This window comes from Artemia franciscana, chromosome 15 (genome assembly GCF_032884065.1).
Source record: "Artemia franciscana chromosome 15, ASM3288406v1, whole genome shotgun sequence".
In the NCBI taxonomy this organism is placed as follows: Eukaryota; Metazoa; Arthropoda; class Branchiopoda; order Anostraca; family Artemiidae; genus Artemia; species Artemia franciscana.
The window spans coordinates 15801959-15829372 of NC_088877.1; the positions used below are offsets into that span (position 1 = coordinate 15801959).

Here is a 27414-nt window from a genome sequence, read left to right on the forward strand (position 1 = left end):
CTCGTTTTGAGTTTGACTTGGTTATCTATTGTAATTTCTGTTAGTTTTGGGTTTCATTTATTTATTAACGGTGATCTGTTGTAGTTTTACACTTTGAAGATAAGAAAAACAAACTCGTAGAATTTGACAACGCTTTCGTCTGTAAAAACTTGAACAATACGAATTTGTTGGTTCCCAAAGCCAACCACCACTTCAAAGGAAATCTAAACCTTCTTAAACTTCTTGTTGCCATATGTTTTAGCTTAATTTTGATGATTATTCGCCTATATTTTTTTTCTTCGTCGTTTTCTTTTTTAATTTAACGCCCGCTATTGCCAGAAATTGCGGAAATTCATATGGAAGTCTTTTCAAGCGAAATCAAAAGTATTTTCAGTGTCGCCTGAACGTGACGGGAAAGGGATAACAGGGTGATGTTAGATATGACTTTTATGATACAAAAATAAACGTCAAAGTAAGGATTAATTTCAGATATAAGCATTTTGGACCCAAAGCTCTCCTTTTTTCTGTATTATTTCCAAATGGGTTTCAACTAGTTAACAATTTTGTACTTTTTTTTATATGTAACTCCACTCTGGCTAAGCACGCTGAATCTATTTATCTGTAAATTCAAAGCTATAAATAGGGCTGACGTATTTGTAGCAGTCTTAATGTAAGTGTTTGGATAAATGATGGGTGTGGGTGGGAGGGGGGGCTTGTTGCCCTCCAATCACTTTCAACTATCTTACAAGGGTACTAAATCTTTCAATTTCCAATCCAATGAGCCCGCATTGTAGTTTATGGGACCACCCTTTCCATAAAAACCCTTTCCTTATATGCCATAGGACAAAAAATTACAACCCTTGCTCTGAGGGCTCTGAGAGGGGGAGGGGTTAATTTTCAAAGACACTTACTGGACCATTCAACTACGCTGAAGAAATTGGCTATCTAGAAATTTTGAATGCATGTATTGGGGAAATGACAAACACTGAGGGGGGGGGGGTTGCTGCCCTCTGATCCCTTTGACTCTTAAAAAGGGCACAAGACCTTCCGATTACCAGTCCATTGAGCCCCCTCCGATGTTGATACAACCAGACTTCCTATAAAAACCTTATATGCCCCCGTGGCATAACTTATAACCCTTGCACTGAGGACTTTGAGCGGGGGGAGGGGGTCATCATCCATAAAGACATAATTTCCGGACCTTTCACCTACGTTGAACAAAATGGCTATCTTAATTTTTATTGGAAGTTTCTGGGGAAATGATAGGAGTACGGGAGAGGGGGGGCTAGTTGCCCTCCCAATCACTTTTGACTATTGGAAAAGGACACTAGCCCTTTTAATTTACAATCGAATGAGCCCTATTCGATCTTTTGTACGACAACCCCTTCAACACGAAGTGCCCTGGTCTAAAAAAAAAATGAATAATACATTGTGCCCACATCGCTCTTTACTTCGGAAGCGCTATTACGCTACTTCTGATTATCGACTTTGGATCCGTTTCAATGACTCATGAGCAGCCAGGCCAAAACGGGTGAGGGTAGCGCCCTCGTGATACTCTCATTAAGGGACTAATATGGCAGATGAAAGCCAGGGGGCCTGGAATCTTTACACGACATATCCATTAAAAAAATTCTTAACGACATTCACATAAGGCTTTTTGTAAAAATCAATTTTAAAATATTTTAACAATGCATCATCTTTCTTTATTACCTCATGGCTAGCAGGCTATTAGAGCGAATGAACGCCACGATCGTTCATATGTTGAAAGAAATCGCTAAGGATAACCATAAGTCTTGGTATACCTTTCCGTTGTCTGTAATTGACACAGACACACAAATATGCAAATCGCTGTGATCAATAACGGAGACAAACAGTCGTCAATGATGAAGCATCGACTGAATAGAAGAGAACAGGCATCACAACCACTTTATGAGCACAAATTGTTGTCTTCATACCGGATTCCAGCCGCTTCTACAGATGACAGCAGCACTGTGAAAAGATGAAAGGCCTCGGCAAGAGTGTATCAGGGAACCAAGCTTAGTGACTGTTAGCGACACAATCAATTTTTCCTAATTGTTGTCCGTAAAGTTCAAGCTGATAATCCGACTATTCATTTAAATTCATGATTTAAGTTTTGACGCTGTTGATCTTCACACCCAGCAGCTGAGAGAAATGTAATATTTCATTTAGCATTGCTTGAACAATTGTTGGATCGGTGGCAAGAGGGTCAAAAGTCGAAGAATGAAGATCTGGTCAGTGCACCCTCACCTTCTTCAAAATCAACAGTGGTTTTCACTTATTCGCTCACCCCTTGTGGCCCCGAACCTTTCGAGAAATACCATCGCAAACACTTTGGTAGCCATACACATGAGTGATTTCCGTTAGTAGTTGCGGTAATTACATTTGTCCCACTTTTAAAACTGGGTTTATTACTGACATCTTTGAATCAGACGGGAGGGTCTTCTTTCCCCATATCAGACTAAAGAGAGATTCTAGTCATACCGTTATAATTGGTGGTGAGATCTTGTTGCAACAAATAATTTTCTATCTTGGAAAAATCTGTTTAATGTTCTAAATGTACTACGCACCTTGTGCAGGATAAATATTGCAAAGTACTTGAACCAATTGTACAAAAGTATAATTTACTAACCAAGAAATGGTTCCAAAGATTATGCAGGTTTGGCTTTAACATTCTACCATATTGAAATCAATATGCTGTTATGTGATCAGAGAATTCCATACAATGATAAGACCTTCATCAAAATTCTATCATCAGTCACCCCTTCCATACGAAGTGGTCGGGTAAAAAACAATTAAAAATAAATAAAACACTGAAGAAACGTGGCTCTTTCCTTCCACCTTTGATCACACACATAAGAAAGCCTTTGAAGATTTCTAAGCTATAACCTAGTAAAGAGCAAACCACTCTTTGAGCGTCAAGTTCTTTACTAGGAGCCTGAGCCCGGTATACGAGGGAAAACAGCCCCCACACTGATAAGTATGCGAAGGAAAACCCTTGCGGTGGCTTTGAAGTGGAATGGTTTCAGCTTACAAGACAGTAAGGGAAATAAAACTGAATAATGGCGATTCATCACCTTAGAAATATCTATACAAAGAATGGGGGTTATAGTCTCCCCAAAGAACAGTCAGAAAAAGCCACCTAGAAAATTTATAAAATAGTTAGATAAAAATTTACATTTTCTTATTTTCACCAATACCTCCTTAGAAAAGGTTCTGGTCCCCCTTCAATTATGGATCAGAATTGTGTGAACCTACGCATTAAAGTACTTTATATGCATCTTGCATTCATTTCTGCTTAAATTATATCCTCAGAAAGCACTTGGTGACATTCAGCCTTTGCATAGAAAAATAATTCCAAAACTTTGGTCATAATTTTATTCAGTAAATCAATAAAAAGAAACATTGCCATATTTACTGACTTTCCTTTTTCTGCTGAGCTTCTTTTAACAACTTTCACATAAATTACTGGACAGCAAAAAGCAAAAATAAACGGAAAGAATTTTTCTTTGAAGAGTTAAAACAATGCGTCGTAAAGTTTTATGTTACATAATAATATATAACAAAAAAAGCTAAAATGTAGTGTGGAACGACTGGCATGAAATTCACAGAGAAAATGGATGAAACTAGGGATGGATAAAAGGGACGAAATTCTCAGAGAAAATGGAAAATTTTGGTTCCTTATGAAGAGACTGTTTTGAAAACAATTCAAAAACATTACACATGCATCTTTCTGCTAATTGATTCATTCAGATACAGAATTGAAAAAAAAAATGTTAAGAATCTAGAAGAGCACGGGACGAGAAAGCCCCACCTTTTCAAAACGTTGCTAAATACAGACAAAGGGGAAACTGGCCGATGAATAGCTGGACAATTTCTCGGATTACTCTTTCTTGGACCATGACCTTCATTTTTTCGACCACAATCCAATGCCAGATTAACAAGTTTTGTTAAGAGAGAAACTGTGGAAGAATTTGCAACTCTTTTTTTAATGCAGTTAATTTATAGCCAACAAAATTTTAAATTATAGATTCTTACCTTCTTTAACAGCACGATGCAGAAGGTTTACTTTTCCTTGTTGTCTCGATTCTGGGGGTGGATCAGTGCCTCTGACAAAATTAACAAGTCGAGTTGCTACACCATAACGGGCCCATTCGACGTAACAGAGTTCAACCAAAGTGTCCAACCCGTGAACAATGTTCCCTTCCTCTGAAAAATCAATTAAAACTTTAACTGCCTAAGCTGGTACACTAATCAGACGCAATACTACAGCGCTGCCTATCCAAATGGCCATAGCCCTACACTTTCATGAAGTTCGAGACAACCAGCGAAAGGAATTTCTAAACTGTCGACAATTTTTGATCAGTTTAAACAATTGCTAAATTGTATACAGGATCAGAAGCTTCAAGAATTAGCAAAGCTAATTCCAGATCTATTTCCAGATCTAAAGCAGATCTCTTCAGAAAATGAACGAATACGATGACAATGATTTTTGCTTAACCATTTTCGAAAACTAACGCAACGTGGATGGAAAAAAAGTTTTGTGTTAGATGCCTCTGTCTAATGGTAAAGCTCTAAACGCAATTTCTGGCATGAGCTAAATACAATTTCATAGGTTCTTAAATCCAAAAAATTAAATTTTTGGAAAATACAGCCTTTCAAAATGGCTACCTTGCTAATCTCTGTGAGCTCAAAACGTCGGTAAGGACCAAAGAGAACACGAATACAAATGAGCCATAAAAGTGGTTAGAAATTACAGATAGCGACACTGCAGCTGCAACAGCTAATGTGATAAAATGCAAAGTGATTTTTAATGAGCTTGTATTAGAACACGTTCATCAAAAACTTTTCTTTTCAATGCTTGGTGATATACCTGAAGTAGATTACGCCTAAGATAGAAGCAGTAGCCGTAACTGTCGTCGGTGAATACGAGGTTTAAAGACCATGCGGGTAAATTTGAGGTTTATTGTAGAAAGTGCGTAAAAATAACTGGTGGTGACACTGTGACAATTAATAACAGCCTTCAAATACTGAATAGTACAAATCAAAACTTAGTTTACATACATTTCATAGTAAAATATCATGCTTTCAAATGATAAATGTCAAAAAAAAATTAAATTCGTTTCAAATTGGACTAAAAAGTAGAAACTTTTTTTTTCTCGAGTAACTACATATAGGCCTGTAAGAAAAAAGAGGGGCGCAAAACGGATTTGGCTTTACATAATATACACATCAAAATGATCTAAGTTATAACATCAGCTAAGAGCTCATATGGCACTTGTGACGAGGCGAGAAGAGCTAAGAGCCAATAGATCATGTGGTATGAGCTCTAACAAAATTCTATGAATAAATAGATTGATTTAAAAAGGAAAATAAGAGACTTAATGCCGGTCAGGATTTAAAATAAGAGCTCTGAGTCACGATGTCCTTCTAAATATCAAAATTCATTAAGATCCGATCACCCACTCGTAATTTATAAATACCTAATTTTTTCTATTTTTTCCTCTCCCTTTAACCCACAATATGGTCCAATCTGGGAAAACGACTTTATCAAGTCAAATTGTACAGCTCCCTGACACGCCTACCAATTTTCATCGTCCTAGCACGTCCAGAAGCAACAAACTCGCCAAATCACTGAACCCCTCCCCCCAACTCCTCCAAAGAGAGTGAATCCAGTACGATTCTGTCAATCACGTATCAAGGACATTTGTTTATTCTATCCACCAAGCTTCATCCCGATTCCTCCACTCCAAGTGTTTTTCCAAGATTTCCCCCTCCAACTCCCCCCAATGTAAAAAGATCTGGTCGGGATTTGAAATAAGAGCTCTGAGACATGAATTCCTTCTAAATATCAAATTTCATTAAGATGTGGTCACACTTTCGTAAGTTACAAATACCTAAATTTTCAAAATTACCCCCCCCCCCCAATTCCACCAAAGAGAGCAGATTCAGTCCGGTTCTATCAGTCATGTATCTTAGACAGGTTTCTATTCTTCCCATCCAGTTTCATCCTGATTTCACCGCTTTAAGTATTTTCTAAGATTTCTGGTCCCCCCCCCCCAACTGCACCCCCCCCCCCCCCCAATTACGCTTGATCCGGTTGAGATTTAAAATAAGAGATCTGAGTGACGAGATTCTTCTAAATATGAAGTTTCATGAAGATCCGATCACTCCTTCAAGTTAAAAATACGTATTTGTTTTCTTATTTTTCAGAATTAACCCCGGATCCGTTCCAATTATGTAAATCACGTATGTAAGACTTCTGCTTATTTTTCCCATCAAGTTTCATCCCGATCCCTCCAATGTAAGCGTTTTCCATGATTTTAGGTTCCCCCGCCCCAAACTTCCCCCAATGTCACCAGATCCGGTCAGGATTTAAAATAAGAGCTTTGAGACACGATATCCTTCTAAATATCAAATTTCATTGAGATTCGATCACCCGTTCGTAAGTTAAAAATACCTCATTTTTTCTAATTTTTCAGAATTAACCCCTCCCCCAACTACCCCAAAGAGAGCGGATCCGTTCCGTTTATGTCAATCATGTATCTAGGACTTGTGCTTATTTTTCCCACCAAGTTTCATACCGATCCCTCCACTCTCAGTGTTTTCCGAGTTTCAGGTTTCCCCCTCCCAGCTCCCCCCAATGTCACCAGATCCGGTCGGGATTTGAAATAAAAGCTCTGAGACACGATATCCTTCTAAATATCAAATTTCATTGAGATCCGATCACCCGTTCGTAAGTTAAAAATACCTCACTTTTTCTTATTTTTCAGAAATAGCCCCCCCCCCCCCCAACTACCCAAAAGAGAGCGGATCGGTTCCGTTTATGTAAGTCATGTATCTAGGACTTGTGTTTATTTTTCCCACCAAGTTTCATTCCAATCCCTCCACTCTAAGTGTTTTCCAAGTTTAAGGTTTCCCCCTCCCACATCCCCCCAATGTCACCAGATCCGGTCGGGATTTAAAATAAGAGCTCTAAGACACGATATCATTCTAAACATCAAATTTCATTGAGATCCGATCACCCGTTCGTAAGTTAAAAATACCTCATTTTTTCTAATTTTTCAGAATTACCCCCCCCCCCAACTACCCCAAAGAGAGCGGATCCGTTCCAATTATGTCAATCATGTATCTGGGACTTGTGCTTATTTTTCCCATCAAGTTTCATCCCGATCCCTCCACTCTAAGTGTTTTCCAAGATTTTAGGTTTCCCCCCTCCAACTCCCCCCAATGTCATCAGATGCGGTCGGGATTTCAAATAAGAGCTCTGAGACACAATATCATTCCAAACATCAAATTTCATTAAGATCCCATCACCCGCTCATAAGTTAAAAATACTTCATTTTTTCTATTTTTCCGAATTAACTGGCCCCCCACTCCCCCCCCCCCCCTCAGATGGTCAAATCGGGAAAACGATTTCTATTTCTAATTTAATCTGGTCCGGTCCCTGATACGCTTGCCAAATTTCATCGTCCTAGCTTACCTGGAAGTGCCTAAAGTAGCAAAACCGGGACCGACAGACAGACCGACAGACCGACAGAATTTGCGATTGCTATATGTCACTTGGTTAATACCAATTACCATAAAAACATAAATGAAAAAGTTGTTTAGTTGAAGAAAATTGGTCAAAAACTGGCTTACAAAATAATATGGTATTCTGAGTGTTTCATGGTTTGCAGGTTTCCAAAGCCGTATTCCATGGCTCTATGCGTTTCTTGAAGTTTTTTAGTCCCGCCTCCCCCAAACTTTTTTAGTTCTGCAAACTTTCCTCCCCCCCCCCCCCCGAAAAAAAATCCTGGATACATCCCTGCCTGATTCGTTTTTTTTTGTTTTTCTTTTTGAAAGAACCAGGTCACATTGGGTTCAAGGTATAAAATTATAGAAATTGTTTTATGATATTAAACATAAAAAAACAAGTTTTTCGAACTGAAAGCCCCTGGTGTCCCACACCATATCCGGTTAGGTCTGGGCATGCTTTGAAAAACGGCCGCAACTATATACAAACAATTTTCACCTGAAAGTATCGAGCAACGTTAAAACTTATAATGAACAGAAATTATTATGTAAATTAGGGGAACAAGTCCTTCCTCAACTCTGGCTCTTAACGCTGAAGTCTTAACAATATTTAAAAATAATTATTACTCGAATTCAATGGGCCTTGTGTCTGAGCAATCTTTCATAGAGAATTGCAACAAAAAGCCAAACTTTAGTGCAAAGAGCGAGGACTGAGGAAGGAGTACCCCCAATAGCATATGAAACAACTTCTGTTCGTTTGTTCAAACAACAAGAAGTTTTGATATTACTCCTCACTTTCAGTTTAAAAAACTTGTTTTTTCATTTAATTTCTGAATGTTTTTTAAGTAATAACAGGAAATCCCTTTACCTCCCCTCCCTCCGTGTAAAATTTCCCCGAAAAATTTTCCTCACCACAGAAAATTTTCCTCGTGGAAAAACCCTCCCGCAGAAAATTCTTCCCCCCAAAAAGATATCCATACATTTCCCAATAACGAAAATTACGTGTGAACAAGGATATATTGCTTAACTTAAAGCCCTTTGTTCAAGGGCTATGGAGGTCTTGCCATCCCCAGAGGTAGAGTTATTGCATCCTTCGATTATCCTGGTTCAAATGGCTATCTCAAGATTTTGATTGGATGTCTTTGGTGAAAAAATGCGTAAGAGGAAGGTTAGTTGCCCTCTAATTTTTTGATCCCTCAAAAAGGGAACTAGAACTGTTCATTTCGTTTGAAAGAGCCCTCTCCCGATCTTCTAGGACCACTGGCTTGATACTATCGCTCCTGGGGAAAACAGACAGCAAAATTAAACAAAAACCCGCATCCTTGATCTTTCTTCTGGCAAAAATTTAAAAATTCCACACTCTTGTAGAAAGAAGCTTGACTACTTCCTCTGATATGCTGAATCTGATCGTGTGATTTTCAGTGAGATCGCTTGACTTTTCACGCTAAAACCAGAAATATTTTCTCAGGCTCACAGCTTTTGATGGGCAGCATTAACCATAATTTTATATGTTTGGAATCACCATAAACTTCAATTCTTCTGATGTATGAATTGTTATCAAAATTCCATTTTTTTTTAATTTAATACTATTAGATCGAGTCCATCCTTATTTTGGCCCATTGTGGACATTTGACCCATGTAGGAAGTTTTCAATTTTATAATGAATAGGACTAAAAATAGGTAATGTCACCAAACATGGAATTTTTCGGGCAATCATATATTTTGCTTTTTCTATGTTTCAAGATTTATTACAACATCCATTACGTAATAGATTAATTTCTACCAAAAGCCAAGGGGTCAGCGCAATGAAATTGCAGTGCTATGTCTTTCAGGGCTGAGATTTGACACTTGGTGTTGCTGATTATTCAGTTTGGAACAAGGGTCAGTGGAGTGACCCTGTAAGCTTCGTCAGAGTACAACCAGCTCTAAATGGGTGTCTGGAGAAATCTGAGGAAGTGTGTGCAAAAGTATTGGATGGCTGGTTGCCAACCCCCCCCCCCTTCCATTGCATTTCCTGACTTAAGAACGATGACACGGAAGTCAACACCAGCAGTTTGGATTATAAAGTCTAGTGCTGCATCCTTTACCATCCTAATAGACTAATCATTTTTTGAAGCTAACCAGTCTTGGAAATATTACCGTTTCTCACAGATAAATAAAGGTGCACCTAGTTCCAGCACCAGAAAAAAAAATTATGCTGAACTTTCAAGGACATTTGACTGTTTCTTAACTGCACTTTCATTTTTTGTGCGATTTAATTTCAGGGAAAAAACCAACTAAAACCACTGTAGATCATAAAACATTTGTTGAGATGAAGGAAAAATGAAAAATTATTACCAATAGAAAAGAAAGCGTCTACTCCATGTCTTTGAATCTGGTAATGGAGTACCTTCTCTTCAGCCACTACTGATAAAACAAAATCTCCAGACGCTGTTTGACTTCTTCGTACAAGAAACAAGCCTTCTTCACCACCACCTATAGAAAAAGTAGCTTTCAAAATATAGAAATCAAAAAGCAAATGGCACAAAAATACTTAAAACAACTTAAGAGACAGCACAAAGTTTCTAGGAATATCTGTAAATTTTTAGGTGGGAGAAGATCCAGGGCCAATTCTCACCCTTATACCCAGTCTACTAGTTCCATCCCCCTCTCCAACGAAAAAGCATCTTAAAAAAGAGAAAGCTTGATATTATTGTTAAAAAGGACCTTTTTTAGCACCAGACTCCAACCTAAAAAAAAACTACCCTCCAAAGACTTGGATGTATGGTTGTGAGCATACTAACTTTTGTGTTAAGCTATAAAAAAAAGACCAGAATCTTGGGGATCCCCCAAAGATTAGTCAGACATCCCTGCGACGGAAAACATGACCTAAGATGCGTTTTTTCGCATTTTCGACAACCTTCCTCAAAAACTTTCATGCCTCCTCTCTGTGAGCAATGGTGGATGATACTGTCTAAGCACTCATCTCCCAGCTTTTGTCACATTTACATTTTGTTTTAGCTCCCCATAAAATCACTCCCCATAGATCCATAGTCCCTCTAAAATTCCCAACTGTCAGTTTATTGTCAGATGACAGTAATAGACTATTTTTGTGTTGTTCTATACTCCAGTCAATTTATAGAATCGTACTTCAAGTAAAAGACCTGTCGCGGTGTTTTGTCCTTTCTTGCCAGAATAAAACAGTCAAACATAACTTAAAAACAATACAGAGTTAATGATTAAACAAAATGGATGCAATTGATGAATTTGTTAAAATATTTATCGCCTTATATATCTATTACAATAGGTGAGGTAAGTACTGCTTCATGTGAGGTATGTAAGCAAGGGTAGTCTTTAGACTCCCGCCCCTCACCATATCCTTTTTATACTTACGCTTTGATTTTTTATTTTTAAGAAAAAAAGTCATATCCGTATTGTCAGTATTGTTGATCAACAAACCCGTGTGTTATTGGGAAATTAAAATTGTGGATTATTGCCTCAAATTGTGAATCAAAGACATTTTTCAAAACCTAGTGTGTTATTTTCCTTATTAATAGACCCTAAAGTGTTATATTATAGTTACTTACCTTGGTGTTTTGTTCTGTATGTGTTTTTTAATTGGTGATAGACGAGTTTAATTCCCTTGAGATTTCAAGGTTTCTAGATTTCGAATTTTCTTTGTCGTTGTTGCTGCTGCGAAATTGCCAATATAATTTTCTTTTGGGCGAATTTGAAAATTCAGCCAAAAAGTCGGTGAATCAACATCCTAGTGTCGATTCACTGACTAAGCAAGCAGAAGATGGTTGGTCACCTGCCGAAAGCACCGGTGTACCTGTCGGGAGTAAAATCCCTTAGACTGCGGGGATCAGGTGAGCAAGGATCAACGCTTGCCTTGCTGAGTAAGCTTCGAAGATGCTGAAATCACCTCCAAAATCAAATTAAAGGCACCAGCAAGCCCCAAAAGAAAATCAAGGAAAAGAGAACCATAAAATCAACCCCAGGAAATACTAGTATTCAACAAACTGAGTCACCAGCAAGAGAATAAAAATAAATTTCAGAGCTTCCTTCATCCCCAACTGTTCCAACCTTGCCCCACGTGTGGATGTTTGAATGAAAACTTATTTCATTTTGTATCCGAGAGTGAAGAGCTGTCTGAGCTGCGGAATGAACGTTTTGGGCGTGTGTTTGGGAGTGAATACTGGTTAATTGAGCAGATGGTTGAGAGGAACGCATGTACTATTAAACAGTTGTGTAAATTTCTTCGTTTAGGGATTAAACATAGGGGAATCATGTATGAGGGGATAGCTTGATACGGTTTTTATGATTGGTGTTTGCTCGTTAATATGTTGAACCTTGGCGTATTTTTTTTTCTAAAGTTGTATTTTGTTCCTGGGCTTTGTTTGTATTCTGTGTTGCTACGACCCGCAGGCTTTTTGCAATATATCTTATCTTATTGTATCAATTAAAAAACAAAAACGGAACAACTTTCGTAGCAGATGATCACGTATAAATCAGAAAATCTTTTTTAAAGTATAGAGTTAACTTTGAGCTTAGTGTCCAAAAATCAGGCACAGCAGAACTTTATTTCCAAGATGCCGTAGGAGCTGATAAAGGAATTCAGAACTCAAGTCTAATTCAGCTTACTAGCTCAGGAATTGAAGCCGCAAAACTCATCAGAGAAAAGAAATTCTAATATGTATTTTATTGAATCAATCTTTCTTTGGAGACACAAGAAATCAAGTCTGAGTAATTAGACTCATCAGGAAGAACTCTTACCATTACAAATACGAACATGCTTAACAAAAGAAATGAAGAAAGCGTGACGAGAAGTAAGTCAATCTTGGTTGCGATGAAAACTGAGCTCAAGCATAGTTTATATCTATTTGGGCAAAAAATCCCTTTCATGCCCTACAAGGCCAAGCTCTTATACTACATCAAATTTCATGTACATGGCCGCACTAAAAATGATCACCAGAGAATAAATCCCTCCTGCTCCAAATGTAAAAAAGACAACCATAACTCGACATCCTGTCCTGCCCTTCAGCCATATTGCAAAAACTGCAAGACCCTAGGACACGCTGCATTTCAAAAATATCTCTGCCCCACCGACCATTAACGAGCGGACATTATGAGAATATCCCTGATCAGAACATTCCTTTCTCATTCGTCGCAGTTAAAATACCTAATACTTCAAAGCCAAGTGCTTTCCCCACCCAAATTAACGAGGTGCAGAAAACTCCCGACATCCAAGCTTATCATTATGTATGCACTCCCTATGCGAAAGCCCTTGCGGGTAAAAACAATAACGCATATGTTAAAGGAATAACACACTTGGCCAAAGGTAAGACCTAGGGATATCAAAACATAGCTCCAACACTTGATGTTACTGATCAGATGAAAAATTCCGAATTCTCAAAGTTGGGCACTTTTCGATCCTAAATCACCTCATCTCGACCTCCAGACAATCCGAGCAAGTCAAAACTATTCTAACAAGGAAAGCAATTACCACACTTTTATGCCAAGAAGCTTGGAGACAAGCAAACACCGAATTTGAAAAACTTAGGAATGAAGCGGCCTTCCCTCCTGGTTCTCAAGAAGTAGTAAACCAAGTCCAGACAGGACAAAGAACCAAGGCCTTCTCAAGTCATCATTCCTCTGGTCTTAAGGAAGAGAGATCCAAAAACACAAACAAACTACAGAGGGACAATGCCCCTCAGTGACAAGTGATGGTGCTCTCTTAACAGCAAGTGGTACTCTCTTAACAGCAGCAAAAAACTCAATCAAGAAATTATCTTACCGAATGCCCATTTCTTCGCTAAAAATCAAGCAAAATTTGGCGGAGTCAAGACTGCAGAAGTGCAGTTTCAAGTAAAAAGAAAGCAAGAAACATTTTCCAGAGGCATCCTAGCCAAGAAACTTTCATTGCTCTTAGAAAGGCTGAAGCTTTAGTGAAGAAAACGGTTTTGAAGGCCAAGCGCTCAGCCTGGAATGACTTTTCATTCAAAATTGACCATAATGTTCCTTCAAGTAAAATTCATTCGTTTATAAATCGAATGGCTGGCAATAATAAAACTTATAATTCAAAATCCCCTGTCTTAAAACAATGGAAACAACTTTAAACACTGACAAAGACACTACCGAAGCATTTGCCATTCATTTAGAAACAAGACCTGAGAGCTCGTATGTCACTTGTGACGAGAGATCGGATTCGGTCCGGTTATGTCAATCATGCATCTAGAAATTGTGCTTATTCTTGAACTCGGTAAATCACTAGAAATCCCCCCCAACTCCCCCAAATAGATCGGATCTGGTCCGGTTATGTCAATCACGTATCTAAAACTTGTGCTGATTCTTCCCATCAAGTTTCATCCCGATCCCTCCATTCTAAGCGTTTTCCAAGATGTCCGGTTTCCAAGATTTTTGTTTCACACTCCATCCCCCAATGTCCCCAGATCCGATCTGAATTGAAAATGGAGCATCTGAGAAATGACATCTTTCTATATATCAAGTTTCATTAAGATCCAATCACTCATTTGTGAGATAAACGTACCTCAATTTTCATGATTTCCCCTCCCTCCAGCCCCCCCCACCCGACGTTCGAATCGGGGAAACAACTGTTATCAAGTCAATTTGTGCAGGTCCCTGACCAGCCTACCAAATTTCATCGTCCTAGCACATCCAGAAGAACTAAACTCGCCAAAACACTGGAAACCCCCCAACTCCCCCAAAGAGACCGGATCCGGTCCGGTTATGTCAATCACATATCTAGGACTTGTGCTTATTCTTCCTCCCAAGTTTCATCCTGATTTCTCCACTCTAAGCGTTTTCCAAGATTTCCAGTTTCCCCCTCCAACCCCCCCCAATGTCACCAGATCCGGTCACGATTTAAAATAAGAGCTCTGAGACACGAGGTCCTTCTAAATATAAAATGCCATTAATATCCGATCACCCATTAGTTAGTTAAAAATGCCTCATCTTCTAATTTTGCCAAACTAACCTCCCCCCCCCCCCCAGATAGTCGAATCGGGAAGCGACAATTTCTAATTTAATCAGGTCCGCTCCCTGATATGCCTGCCAGCGATCGCTATATTGATCACGTATCCAGTTTCGGATCTTTTTCATGTAAAAATTAGTGGTCCAGGATACAAACCGAGACCTCTCGCCCCCTAAGCGAAAATCATACCACTAGACCAGCAAGCCAAACTTAAGAATAACAATCATTTGCTTTATCGGCAAATAAAATTCTTCTCAACTATCTCGTTCGCTTGCTCACCCCCGCCCCCCCCCCAAAAAAAATAAAATATTTTGTACAAAGCAGAAAGGGCCCATGAAAACGCTGTAATCACTGGTGCTATTAGTGGACCAGCTAGCCCAACTACTTGTATGAATGTAGCTAGTTGTTTTTTTTTCAAAAGAGCAGCAACACTAAATATCCTCATGATCCCATATTCAAGAAAAGGAAGCTGTTTAATTAGATCATATGTCTTGGCAGTGATGATACAAAACAGCATAAAAACGGTGGGTGATTTGGCATCAAGTAATTTATATCTAAGCTTGGCAGCACACAAAAGGATATCGAAAGATCCTGTCCTGATAAAATAGATCTTTGGAGTCACTTAATGATATTGAGAACTTGTTTGATTCAATTTTTCTTTGAATTTTGAGATCAAATTTACTCTTTTTATAAAAATTTTTGTCCAAAGAGGAAAACAGAACTGGATCTAGGCAAAATATACTCCAGAAAGTACTTGAAAATCAATTGATGATTAAAAGATTTAAGTACATAGTTTTTTCACTTAAGTAAGGAACATTTCATGAATAGCACAGTTAAGCAAAACTCAAGCATCTTGATTTACACTTTATCTTAGCTTTAATGTTACTTTATAATCAGTATCTTGACTTTATAATTAATATCTTGGCTTTAAATATAATTGCTTGAAGTCCTTTAAGTAACCAGAAAAGACCTTATAAATGCTTATCTAGAAAAAAAAAATTTCCAATCCACTCAAACAATTGACACTATTCGAGGCTACTCTTGACAAATTGACCAGACATGTAAAACATCTAGGTTACCTTTAAAAAGTAAAAACTAGTATATTGTCCCATCTCTATCCCTTTCTCACAAAAAATATTTTAAAAAAGTCACAGATTATTGTTTCATTTATCCATATTTTTTTAAATATATTACAGATTGAGTATCTATTCTTGAAACTCTGTAACAGCTTCAAAAAAAAGCAACAAAAATACTTTTTAACACTGATCACAAATCACCAATTAAGCATCTATAGAGATTTTCTCTCTATATCTATAAATATATACTATATATATAGTATATATCTATAGATATATACTTGGATTTTGTTTTCTGTAGATCATCTTCAACTGGTTTCATTTACTACAATTTTGCATTTGCTACATTTACAGTCAGTCACCTTTAAATTTTGCTTGTATTTTCCCAGCCAATCTCAATTTCATCCATCATCAAGAGCAAGTTTCAACACTGAATGTACTGGGCCAAAAATTTGCAACTGCATTCCCATAATTGTACATTCATTTTAGGGATTCACTCTTTTTCCCTCCGTCTTTTTGTTAATTGTATTATTATAAAACTAGTGTACCTTCTTTGAGCAGGCACTCAGCTGCTTCTCCGTTTATGCCTTCATGAAACCACTGCAAGTCTATCACCATCTCTTTACATAGCCAATTGCTTATGAAATATCCATTTCCCTTATAACAGAAAAAATATAGGTAAAACAATGAAAAAACAGCAAATTCAAACATCACTTTTAATAGATTATAACTTAAAATAAACTGAACTATGTTAACTTCAGTCCTACCCAAGTATCTATATTAAAGCCTACTTCAACCATGTCTGTCATCAATTCTCAACCCCCTGCTTTTGGAATGAATTGAATTTTGTTAATAATCCATCTTATAATCAACAAGGAAAAACTTAGCACAAACAAGAAAAGGAGAAGCAATTGCAGTCACTATCAACACTGGAAAATTGCACACAAAAACTACTTGAGAAGGTGGACGCTCATGGGGCAAAGAATCTGTTTTTTTTTTTTTTTTCTCAAAAGTCAGAATGGCCTCTTCAACTGCACCAAGATACTCAACAATACCATACTTAGGAACAATATCTTTCTAACAAAAGGTAGTACTTTAAGCACATACCATACATGCTTAAAAGATATTGTCCTTGAACAGATTTTTACAATTTGAAAGACAATGGAAAAAGCTACAGAGTTCTGATGTAAAGCATTTTTTTCCTTCTTTGACTTCCGTGCTGCATTTGACTCAGTGAACTGAAAACCTCTCTGGCAAATTCTAGAATCAACTGGCCTCCTTGAGAAAAACTACACTTTTCAAAGCTCTACACCATGGTACAGAGAGTCATTCAAGTCAACAGCCAGCACAGCCCATTCCTACAAACCATGACAAGAGTGCATTAAGAATGTGCAGTTCCCAAAGAGCTCTTCTTACCATAATGGACCTCGTTATGACAAAAACAACTCCATGTCTCAGTTTTGGGTGATGTTCAAAGAATGTATAATCTCAGATGCTGATTTTGCTGATGACCTTGCCATCCTAGCAGACTCCATGGATCAGTTGCTGGAAGTGCTTCAGATCTTACAGGATGAGGCTGAAAATATGGGACTGCAGATAAACTGGGATAAAACAAAAATTATGGCTATAGACCGTCTTCTCCAGTTAGCCTAGACAAAGCAACTAGCATTGAAGCTGTCCAAAGGTTCACCTGCCTAAGCTCTAAAATTTCCTCAGATTGATTGCTTCTCCCCAAGCTGCAAGCAAGGATATCCAAAGCGTCTTCTGCTATGGGTAGGCTGAACTGTCACCTTTGACCAAACATCAGTTCTGTAATGCTTTAGGCGCTGAAACATAGCATGCATCAACTGCAACACTAAAGGCCATTGATGTATTCCAGACAAAATGCCTGAGAAGGACTGAACATCTAAGGTGGTTTGATTTCATGAGTAATGAGAAGCTGGTGCAGGTCACCAATCAGTTTTCGTTTTCTATCCAAGCAGCTGAGGTTACCTTACAATGGTTTGGACACCTACTTTGAATGCTCGCATACTTACCTGCAAAGAAGATTCAACCTTATGGAAGCTGGTTGGAAGTGACCTCATGGCCACCCAAAGACGCAATGGTCTGACAGCATGTCCAAGTTTCTGGCAATGGCAAACATCAGACCTAGCAAACCACAAATGGTTCCACTGGACTAAAGCAGATAGAGGAGGCAGATGTCACTATCTAGGCCAAACAGCATCCAGCAGGACACCTAAGTCAAGTAATATCTTTGTTATCATGGGCACTCAAAATCTTCCAAAAGAGGGTCAAAAATAATACATGAGGCAGGAAAACCGCATTATAAAGACAAGCCAGATATTTGAGGCTTGAATTTGCAAAGTGATTTTTTTTTTTTTCAAATCATGCTCAAGAAGTAAACTCCAAGTCTCTCAAAGATTATGATTAATCAGTAGACAGTGTTGCATTAATCTAACCTAGCCTCACTGTAGAAACTTCCTCTGGGCAATTAAAAAACAAAACAGCTAACTTATCTAAATTAAATTGGACACCAATAGCCAAATAATTTTTTGCAAGTCAGCAAAAATTGTTTTCTAAAGATGTCAGCAATCAAGACAAATTTAACAGGTCATTTGCAAGGCCTAGAAGTGACACATCAATATGTTTGAAAATGCAACTTAATGACACACCCATCTGTGCATCATTTTCACTATTACTATGCAAAGTTGGAGAAGTTATAGCCCTTTCCTTAAATTCCTTATGTACATAAACCTCCTCACATACACTACCCTCTTGCAAATGAACAAAAAGCTTAAGCTTCTTATATATATTGTGCAGTGATTGCACAATTGAAAAATGCACACCTAACTTATACATTTCAACTAATATCAGGGCATGAATTCCTAAACCAAAGACTCTTCTAACATCATACTGGCCCAAAATCATAGGTTCCTACAAATGATGAGCTTCAAGTAATAAATTTGCAAGAAGATGAAGTACATAGGTACAACCTTGGAGCCCTTATGGAAACCAAACTTATGTAGAGGCATTTTACACTTATCATAAATGTCATCCAGCACTACAATTTTAAATAACTTACAAAACACAGAAGAAATGGTTACTAGCCTACAAGAAGAAGACTGTTCTGTTGGTTTTCCTCTTTTTTTTATCAGAATGACCAAACCCCTATTAAAACAGCTTAGAACTATTATGGTGTCAAAACATCTGGTCATCTTGCTTTATTGATAACTTATATACTTTTTGATTTAAGCATGTATTTACATTATCTTTCCCAAATCATGTGCTCTTAGGAACTAACCAGTCCCAGATAACCAAATTATAATACTTACTAAAGTTTTAATTAAAGGCTTAAATCACTAGTTAAATTTTACCACAAACAATGGGTGGTAGCCACTTTCATGATTAGGGTAAACTTTAATATGACGTTAATACAAGAAATTTATTCTTTAAAAAAAATTTTCTTCACATGAAAAAACAAAGAGAGATATTATAAATTAAAGAAAAAACAGAAATAATGCAGTATGTGAGGGGTGTTGCTTCCCCTGCTTTTCACACTATTTTTCCCCCACTACTTCAAGAGCAAATGTGCTAACATAGGAGCACTGTACTAAGCTTCTTTAATCACAGTTCCTCAAAAATGAAAGAGATTGCTCATTAGCATTTACTGAAAGTTTTCAAAGCTTCAACAATGAGAGTTTTAGTTTGGTAGTTTTGGAGGCAATTACAAACAAAAAAAAATAATTAGTTGTCTATTGGTTATAATCATTGGAATTTTGAAATATTATCAGTAAAGGACTAGAAAAACTTTAGTATGCTGAGTGAGGGGGAGGATATCCAAATCAGCAGTACTGCAGTAATATCTAATGAGAAATCAGGGTGCATGTTTATAATCTGGATTGCAAAATATACTGTTCTACTGACAATCTGGATGGTGATTCATAACCTAAATTGCAAATCTGAAAACCTTGCAACAGAGCAAGACTATGTTTTGGGATTATAAGGTTATATCTTTTGCAGTTTCAAAATTGACAACAGAAGTACAGTGAAATTCAGCAGTGTTAATGCTTTATTCACTGAGAAACCGGATTGCAAATCTATACTCTGGATTGTAAAATATGCTATTACACTTACAATCAGGATTGTGAGTTCACAATTTAGACTGTGAATTTGAAAATGTTGCAGCAAAGCAAGAAAGTGGTCTAGGATTACAAGTTTATATTTCTTTTACTATTTGAAAACTGGCCAGTCTTATTGAATCTTGTGCCAATATTCATGACTATGAAAAATTATTGAACCTAAAAAACTCATGTTATGAAAAGGGTAGCTATCTCTGTTAGAGAAGATTTATAGATGATTTGATTATTCCTAAGAATACTTATATACCATGAGTCAACACAGTGATTATCTATTACTGTGGATTATACTTTAATTAGATATAGGTCCTTGAGATGCAAATAGGCTACTGAATCCTACCCTTCACAAGGAGGTAGGCAAATAAAATATGGGTAACTTATAAGAGCAGGAAGCTGGAACTAGTCTTGAACAGAAAACTATAACTAGGCCTAACTTGTACTTTTATTGAAAAATTGTCATTTTTAAGAGCTTAAAAAGTGCTTAAATTTGAATTTTTGATAGAAGCAACTATTAAATTTGTAAAGAACATAAAAAAAGCCATCAAGTGGCATGTTTGCTTTATCAATAAGTTAGTTATATGAACTGTCATAATATTTTGAAAATTTGTCATTTTTAAGAGCTTAAAAAGTGCTTAATTATCAGTTTAAGGTAGAAGTAATGGTAAAATTCTAGTTAATTGACTTCTTGCTATCTTGGAAAGAGTTAAGGTTAGGAAAATGAAACTTTCAGGGATGGGTCTATAGTCTAAAGTATGTCCCAGGAAGGTATTCTAAAGTACCCACCTCTACTGCTTCTCCCTCTAGAAGGCCCTGAAATTTGCCTACATGACAGGTCTATACCTATTGAAATTTTGACAAAACAGCATTTTACTGTAATTTTCAGTTACTAGTTGCTTTTTCTCTGCCTTTACTTCTGAAAATGCAATTCCTGTTATTTGAGTAGAATTTTGAGCCATATCAATGTTGTTTTTTTTAATTTAGGAAATGTATTTGCATATTTTTAAAACCTTATATAATGGAATTGAGCAAAGTTATGAAGCTGAAAACAATTTTGTTGTACTTCAATTAAACAGAAGATCTATTTTGCAAGGTTTCACTTTTATAACACACATATTTCTAAAGGTCAGGGCCCTCTAGATGGAGAAGGAGTGGAGGTAGTTGCTTCAAAATACCTTCCCAGGACATACATTAGTCTGTAGATTCATCCCTGAAAGTTTCATTTTCCTAACCCAAACCTATACTGAGATAGCAAGAAGTCAATTAACTAGAATTTTACTGAAGCAATTATCATATTTGTAAAGAACCTAAAAAAAGGCATCAAGTGGTATGTTCACTTTATACAAAAGCCAGTTATATGGTTTGCTATAAATTTACCAAAAATGCAAGTGGTAACTGAAAATTAAGGTAAAATATTGTTTTGTCAAAATTTCAATAGGTATAGACCTGACATGTAGGTGAATTTCAGGGCCCTCTAGAGGGAGAAGGAGTGGAGGTGGGTACTTCAAAATACCTTCCCAGGACATACTTTAGCCTTTAGACCCATCCCTGAAAGTTTCATTTTCCTAACCTAACCCCTTTCCAAGATAGCCAAAAGTCAATCAACTAGAATTTTACCAAAGCCAATTTGACTCCAGTGGTTTTTGCACTAAAATTCAATTTAGCCTAGTGTGTTTCCCTGAGAATTTCCAATTTTGAAAACCTGTTCTTAAATTTTGAAAGTCAAAAATGGAAGTGCTGAGCTATTTTTTCATTGATTTATCATTAATTTTTCTTAAGGTCATAACTGAGGCTGCAGGGGCAAATCCTTAGATTGATTCCAAATAAAATAAAGACAGTTAGCCTATTCTAGCCTAGGACTTCAAACCCAAGAGAGAAGCATTAGTATTTATATTTTTCATTTTTTAATTTATGAATGAGTGATCTTCCTTGAATAGACTAGGCTAACCTGGTCTAGACTATGTTTCCTTGTCAATCTCTAAGTTTTAGTTAGGCTGATTCTTGGGAAATATCTATTCGGTTAAAAATGAAAAGTGTCATTAATAGATGGCGTAAAAGAAGTTTTTTTATCTAATGGTCCGTTTCCGACCCATGGGAAACCAATGAGAAAAGCCAATCTATACGAGGGGATGTTTATACGATACCCTTGGTTCCCAATGTTGCGATTTCACGTGAAAGCGACGGTTTTTGCTTGATCTATCAAATTTCCTTCATTTTTTTGCTGCAATTGTATGCATCACAATGGTTCAACAGCTGCGTTAAAATATTTCTACTGAGTCGCTGAAAATCGCATCCATTATTCTGAATTGAAAGTTTTGCGGAACCATAAATTGCAAGTAACTGAGAAACTAAAAAAGTCTCTTAGAAGTCTTCCATCGACATTTGACAAAGAATAACCCCTGCTCCCGACTGCTGCGTCAATCCCAACACGATTTTTTCTGGCGGAACAGACGTACGACAGAATCGGATGGAGGTTCACAAAGAAAAGCAGACTTTTGCGTCGCTGCGATAAACTCTAGAAGAATTCAAATTAGCCAAAATTACCTTTTCAGTCAGCTCCATGACTTTGGTTATGATTTTTCTTTTTTTTTAAATCAGAACAACGCATGAGATATGTCGTATGAGTTGAAATTATTCAACGCATCCGAAATTGCAGCAAAACAGATGGTTTTGTGTTGTTTGTCGCACGATTTGTATCATTTGTCACATTTCGCAGAATTTGGCGTAAAATCGCAGCGGTGGGAACCAGTGGTAAGCGGTAGTAACCTTTTAATACAAGATTTAGATTTAGTCTTTACGCCAAGTGTATTTCATCCCAAGTATCTTCCTCTTTCGTGTTAGTTTTATGCAAAGTATTATTTTTGTTGGATAAATTCATGGTTCTGGATGAAAACCACCAAATATCGAACTTTTGCAGGCTTAACAGTCGACATGCTGGCCACTTTTAAAATTCCTTTCTTATTTTTGCTCGATGAAAAATAAAAAACTGATGGGTGTCACTGAGAAACTAGAAAAAATTCTATTCCCAAAGCAGGTGTGCACTCTGGAAAAAACTAATCGGTTTCTCCATGGTATCGATTGGTTTCAAGTGTTTTCCCATGGCTCTCAACACGCTATAAGCTTTCTGATAGAAAATTTATGGGAAATAGCTGGGGTGCTCTTATTAACAACAGCAAATCCATAAAAGGAAACAACCTTATAAAGAGAATAATTTATTTAGTAAAATATATAAGGAAATGAAACTTTCCTGGACTTGGATTATGCTAACGATTTAACTCCTAGATGAAAGTGAGAAAAATAAATGATCTTCAAGAGGTTTTGCGAGTTCAGGGTACTAAAAAAGGTTTGAAAATTAATGTTAAGAAGACTAAGTCACTAAGGCTAGAAACAAGTAAAGATGAAAATGTGACGTTGGGCAACGAAATGATTGATCAGATGGGCACCTTCACTTACCTTGGTAGTATTATTAGTAAAGAAGGTGGGAGCACTGAAGATGTAAAGTTGAATAGCCAAGGATTATAGTGTTTTTTTTTTCACAGTTAAAAAAGGTTTGGAAGAATAGGAAGATGAGTATGCAAATAAAGATTAAGATATTGAAAGTTACAGTGATGACAGTGGTGAAATATGGTTCTAATGCATGGGCGCTCCGAAAAACGGATGAAAACTTCCTAGATATTTTCCAGACAAATTGCCTACGGATTGTTTTGGGTACCCGGCTGACTGACTTTAATTCAATTATTAGGCTGTTCGAAAAGGGTGGTTCAATCCCACTTTCTAGGGCCATAATGAGAGAAAAGTTCAGATGATTAGGACATGTTCTGCGAATGAAGGATGACAGATTGCCGAAGATCGTCAGGGAAATAGAAACTTCCGGGGGAGGGGGATAAAGAGGGAGGTTTTGAATAGATTAGGATGGAGGAGCGTGCGTAGCTGTATTGGAATCAGCCGGCTTGGTGTCGCAGTGAATTGTTAGTGGTAGTAGTAGCTAGTTGTCACTTGTTAATATAAATCCACTAAAACAAGTGTTTTTATTTTTTGAAAGCACTGAATGAAGCATGTGACGTTCAAAATAGTGCATATTGAAAAAATCCAACTTTCATAACTTAAGATTTCCGCGCTATTCTTCATCATTGTTATTAGATAAGTGTCATCTAGAGCAAGCTACTGGCATGTGGAAGTAGCAAAAATTGTCTTAAATCGCACGGGAGTTCTTAATTAAAGCAAGCAAACCTTTTGAAACCGGTTAATTTTGTGCTCGATTACCTTACTGAAAAGAAGCAAAATTCTTATGTTGGGACCAGTGTTGTGCCAAGTACTTATTTTTTTACTTAAGTACAAGTACCAAATACTCAGAGAAATTCTTACTTCAGTACAAGCATTAAGTACTTCTCTAAGAATATACTTCAGTAATAAGTACTTTTGAAAATATACTTCAGTATTTAAGTACTCAAGTATTTCGATTTTACTTTAATTTTACTTCACTTAAGATATAAAAAAAACAAAAATTACAAACAACATTCATTACAGCTTCATAATAACTTTTAATTTCTTTCTTGCTCCTTTCAACAGCAGAAGCTTTTCAAACATACCAATTCCGAGCATTTTTCTTTTTGGAATAAAAATTCCGTCACCTACCAAAAAAAGTCGTTGTGCTGGTGCAGACGAAGAAATGATACAGCTGTACTTCCTGAAAACTTTCATTACCCTTGGGTAAACTTTGAGCACAAAGAGCTCCTTTTGCCTTTCATTCAAATATGACAAAACCTTCACAGAATTGGTTTTACGGCCACAGTTGCCAGAATTATCATGAGTAGTTTCTTCTTCACTAGTACAAAGTATTCATCTCCAGACCAAAAGCCACCTTTATCAGCCTCGTAAGTACTTCTAAAATTTTCGACCTTTTTCGCTTCGTCTACCAAGAGTTCAACTGCTACATCCTTCTAGTTATCAGGAAACTACTTCAATTTGAAAAAAGGATGACTTGCCGTGGCGATAACAGTCTCTTGCATTACAGTTGTCATCCTCAAAAGACATAATTTTCGGATCTTTCAACCATATTGAAGAAAATGGCAATGTCAATTTTTTTTTTTAATATGCTTGGGGAAACGGTGGGTATGGGAGGGGGATTAGTTACCCTCCAATCACTTTTGTCTATTAAAAATAGACAATTTCCCTTTCAAGCGAATGAGCCCTTTTCTAATTTTCTTTAAGAAAAAACAAAAAAAGAAAAAAAAATGAATAAATAATATATTGTACCCACATCACACTTTACTTAGGCAGAGATATTGTAATGCCTACTGGTGTTCTGGTACTCTTCCCATATTTTGTTTCCCATTTAATAATTAGTTTTAAGTTTGAATGTGTCTGGGTCTGTCATGTAAGAGACTCTTGCATGACAGACCCACAAGTAGAGCATGTACCAAAGGCTGGCTGACTTCCGCCAAATCTTTCAGCGTTTTGAGCTTCCTTTCAATTGATTTAATTGCGGGATAGATAGCACCGAAGTAGCATTTTTCCTACACCTGAAGAATGTCCAATGCCACTGCTACTGGCTTCATAATTTTCATGTATTCTTTAAGAATTTCAACATCATGAGAAGTTAGCCTTGGTTTTTGCAAAGCATCACATACGTTAGCAAGCTTTCCAATTTTGTGACAATCCATCAAACGTTTGACACTTTCATACTTTGAGTGCCACCTGGTTACCAGAGTTCTTATAAACTGTTTGTCATATACCTCTTTCACAGCATCAGCAGCTTTCGAACTCTTATTCACGGCATCCCAGAGAGCAATACACTTCGAAAAAGGGGCATGGTACTGCCTCCTATATGTAATATCACAGAGGGCTTCATCAGCATCGGTGGATCCAAGCATGTTAAGTGTGTGACTGATCCACCTGAAGTGTGGAGGAGCTCGGGGTCGTCATAAGAATCGAGTATCTCTCCAACGCTTATAAAAGAGAATGAGCCATTCTAGCCTGCTTCATCTTCATTTTCTTCATTACTGTCTTGAATATCTTCATCGGAAACCATCGGATATTCCCTGAATGCCTTACTAAAGTTAGAGGCGTTATCGGTCAAAACCCCTCTTTCTTTTTTATCAACTGCAAATTTTGTACCTGGCAAATACGCCATTCAGTTGTTCAGCAATTCTGTCATAAGTGTGTGAGTCCTTGAACCTGCAACAAGCAAGGACACAAGATTTCCATTTCAAATCCTCGTTGAGCAAGTGTGCAGTCATTCCCAAGTAGCTTTTGTTGTTGGCAGACCAAATGTGTGTTGTCAGCGACATGTAGTCGGTGAGTTCAAAATCACGAACCATATCTTTCTGTACTTCAAAAACTTAGCTTCAATTTGCACAGTTAAAGCTTTTCTTCCTGGAACTTTTGCATAAGGTGCAAGACCTATTATCAGATTTTGAACGACGGTTTCTCAACAGTGTACGGGGGTCGCATCTCATCCACAATGTAGTCCAGTGCGAAAGAACTCACTTTTGACTGTGTCAGTTTCTACGGTCTTGCAGCAGAGAAATCTCCCTTAACTTTTTTAGAAGGTGAGCTATAATCAGGGCCAGCATTATCTTCAGCTTCAGACGATACCAAAAGTGAGCCTACACGTTCACTAGTCTCATTGCTACTTGATTTCCTCTTGTTCTTACTGTTTATCACCTTTATCACAAAAAAAAACTCTCCGCTCAATATATATGGTAGTTCCGCCATGATAGCGACCTTTTTTGAAATTTCGCGCCGGGCCAAGAGCCGCTGTTCTCAAAGACTAAAATCCATTCATCCACTAATATGTAGGAAGTTCAATTCATCGCATCGCCCTGCGTCATGCCGGTATAATTTTTGTGTGTCATGAAGAAAGTACTTGAGCGCTTAAGTACCCTTAAGTACTTAAATTTTTTGCTTAAGTATAAGTATTAAGTACTTTAGAAATTTTTTACTTAAGTAGAGTGCAAGTACTCATATTTTTTACTTAAGTAATTACTTAAGTACTTTTACTTAAGTATTTCCCAACACTGGTTGGGACCTTGTAGAACAGCAGTTAACTCGATAAGTCAACTACTGTAGTTTAAGGTCCGAACCCAGCTCAGTTGCATGTTTTATAATGTGCACTTTATTGTATAGTGTATATTCAATTATATCACTGAACAAATCTGGTCACATTAAGAAAACGACGTCTTTACAAAGACGTCTTTCACTCAAGCATGAATTTCGTATTACATTTCCTGATCATTACGACAAAAAAGACTTGGTTTTATAAAATTAGCTGAAAAAATGTCAGTTCTTCAAGAAAAGTAAAGAGCAAGTTCAAAACTTGTAACCCCGTAAGTAAGCTAATATGTCGGCTACTTTTTTGGCCAAAACGAATATTAAAGGGACTTTTCGGTCACTGATATTATCACTTTCAAATAATCTTTACTGAGTATACGGTCATCAACTGCAATACTAATTCCGTCACTAGACAAAAAATAATTTTCGTCCTACTCGTCAATATTTTTGGCCCTATATTCAACACGAGACTGAACCATTTTAGGCAGCAATTACATTTTTCTGATTATCTCCATTATTTATTTTAGGACTCATTAGTATTCGGAACAGGCATATGATACTTTTTTCTTTTTAATTTACCATCTATAAATAATTTTCCGTTGTTACTAATGCTAAGAGCTGCAGCTAACCTGGCAGATGTAGCCTAATTGCAGTTGGTACTGAAATT

The 27414-nt window shown here is 37.1% G+C and overlaps 1 protein-coding gene across 2 annotated transcripts in view; it reads right to left on the reverse strand.

Moving 5' to 3' along the window:
• Positions 1-21709, reverse strand: part of LOC136036093 (tyrosine-protein kinase Shark-like) — a 105846-nt gene extending 84137 nt beyond the window's left edge. For both annotated transcript variants that reach the window (XR_010619634.1, XM_065718087.1), the window contains exons 1-4: positions 21643-21709; positions 16110-16218; positions 9850-9987; positions 4036-4206 (exon numbers count right to left, since the gene is read on the reverse strand). Coding sequence is in view for 1 of the 2 variants with exons in the window: in XM_065718087.1 (XP_065574159.1) it covers positions 4036-4206; positions 9850-9987; positions 16110-16179 (379 nt within the window). In the remaining variant the exon portion in view is untranslated. The remainder of the gene's footprint in view (positions 1-4035; positions 4207-9849; positions 9988-16109; positions 16219-21642) is intronic.
• Positions 21710-27414: the final 5705 nt, after the last annotated feature.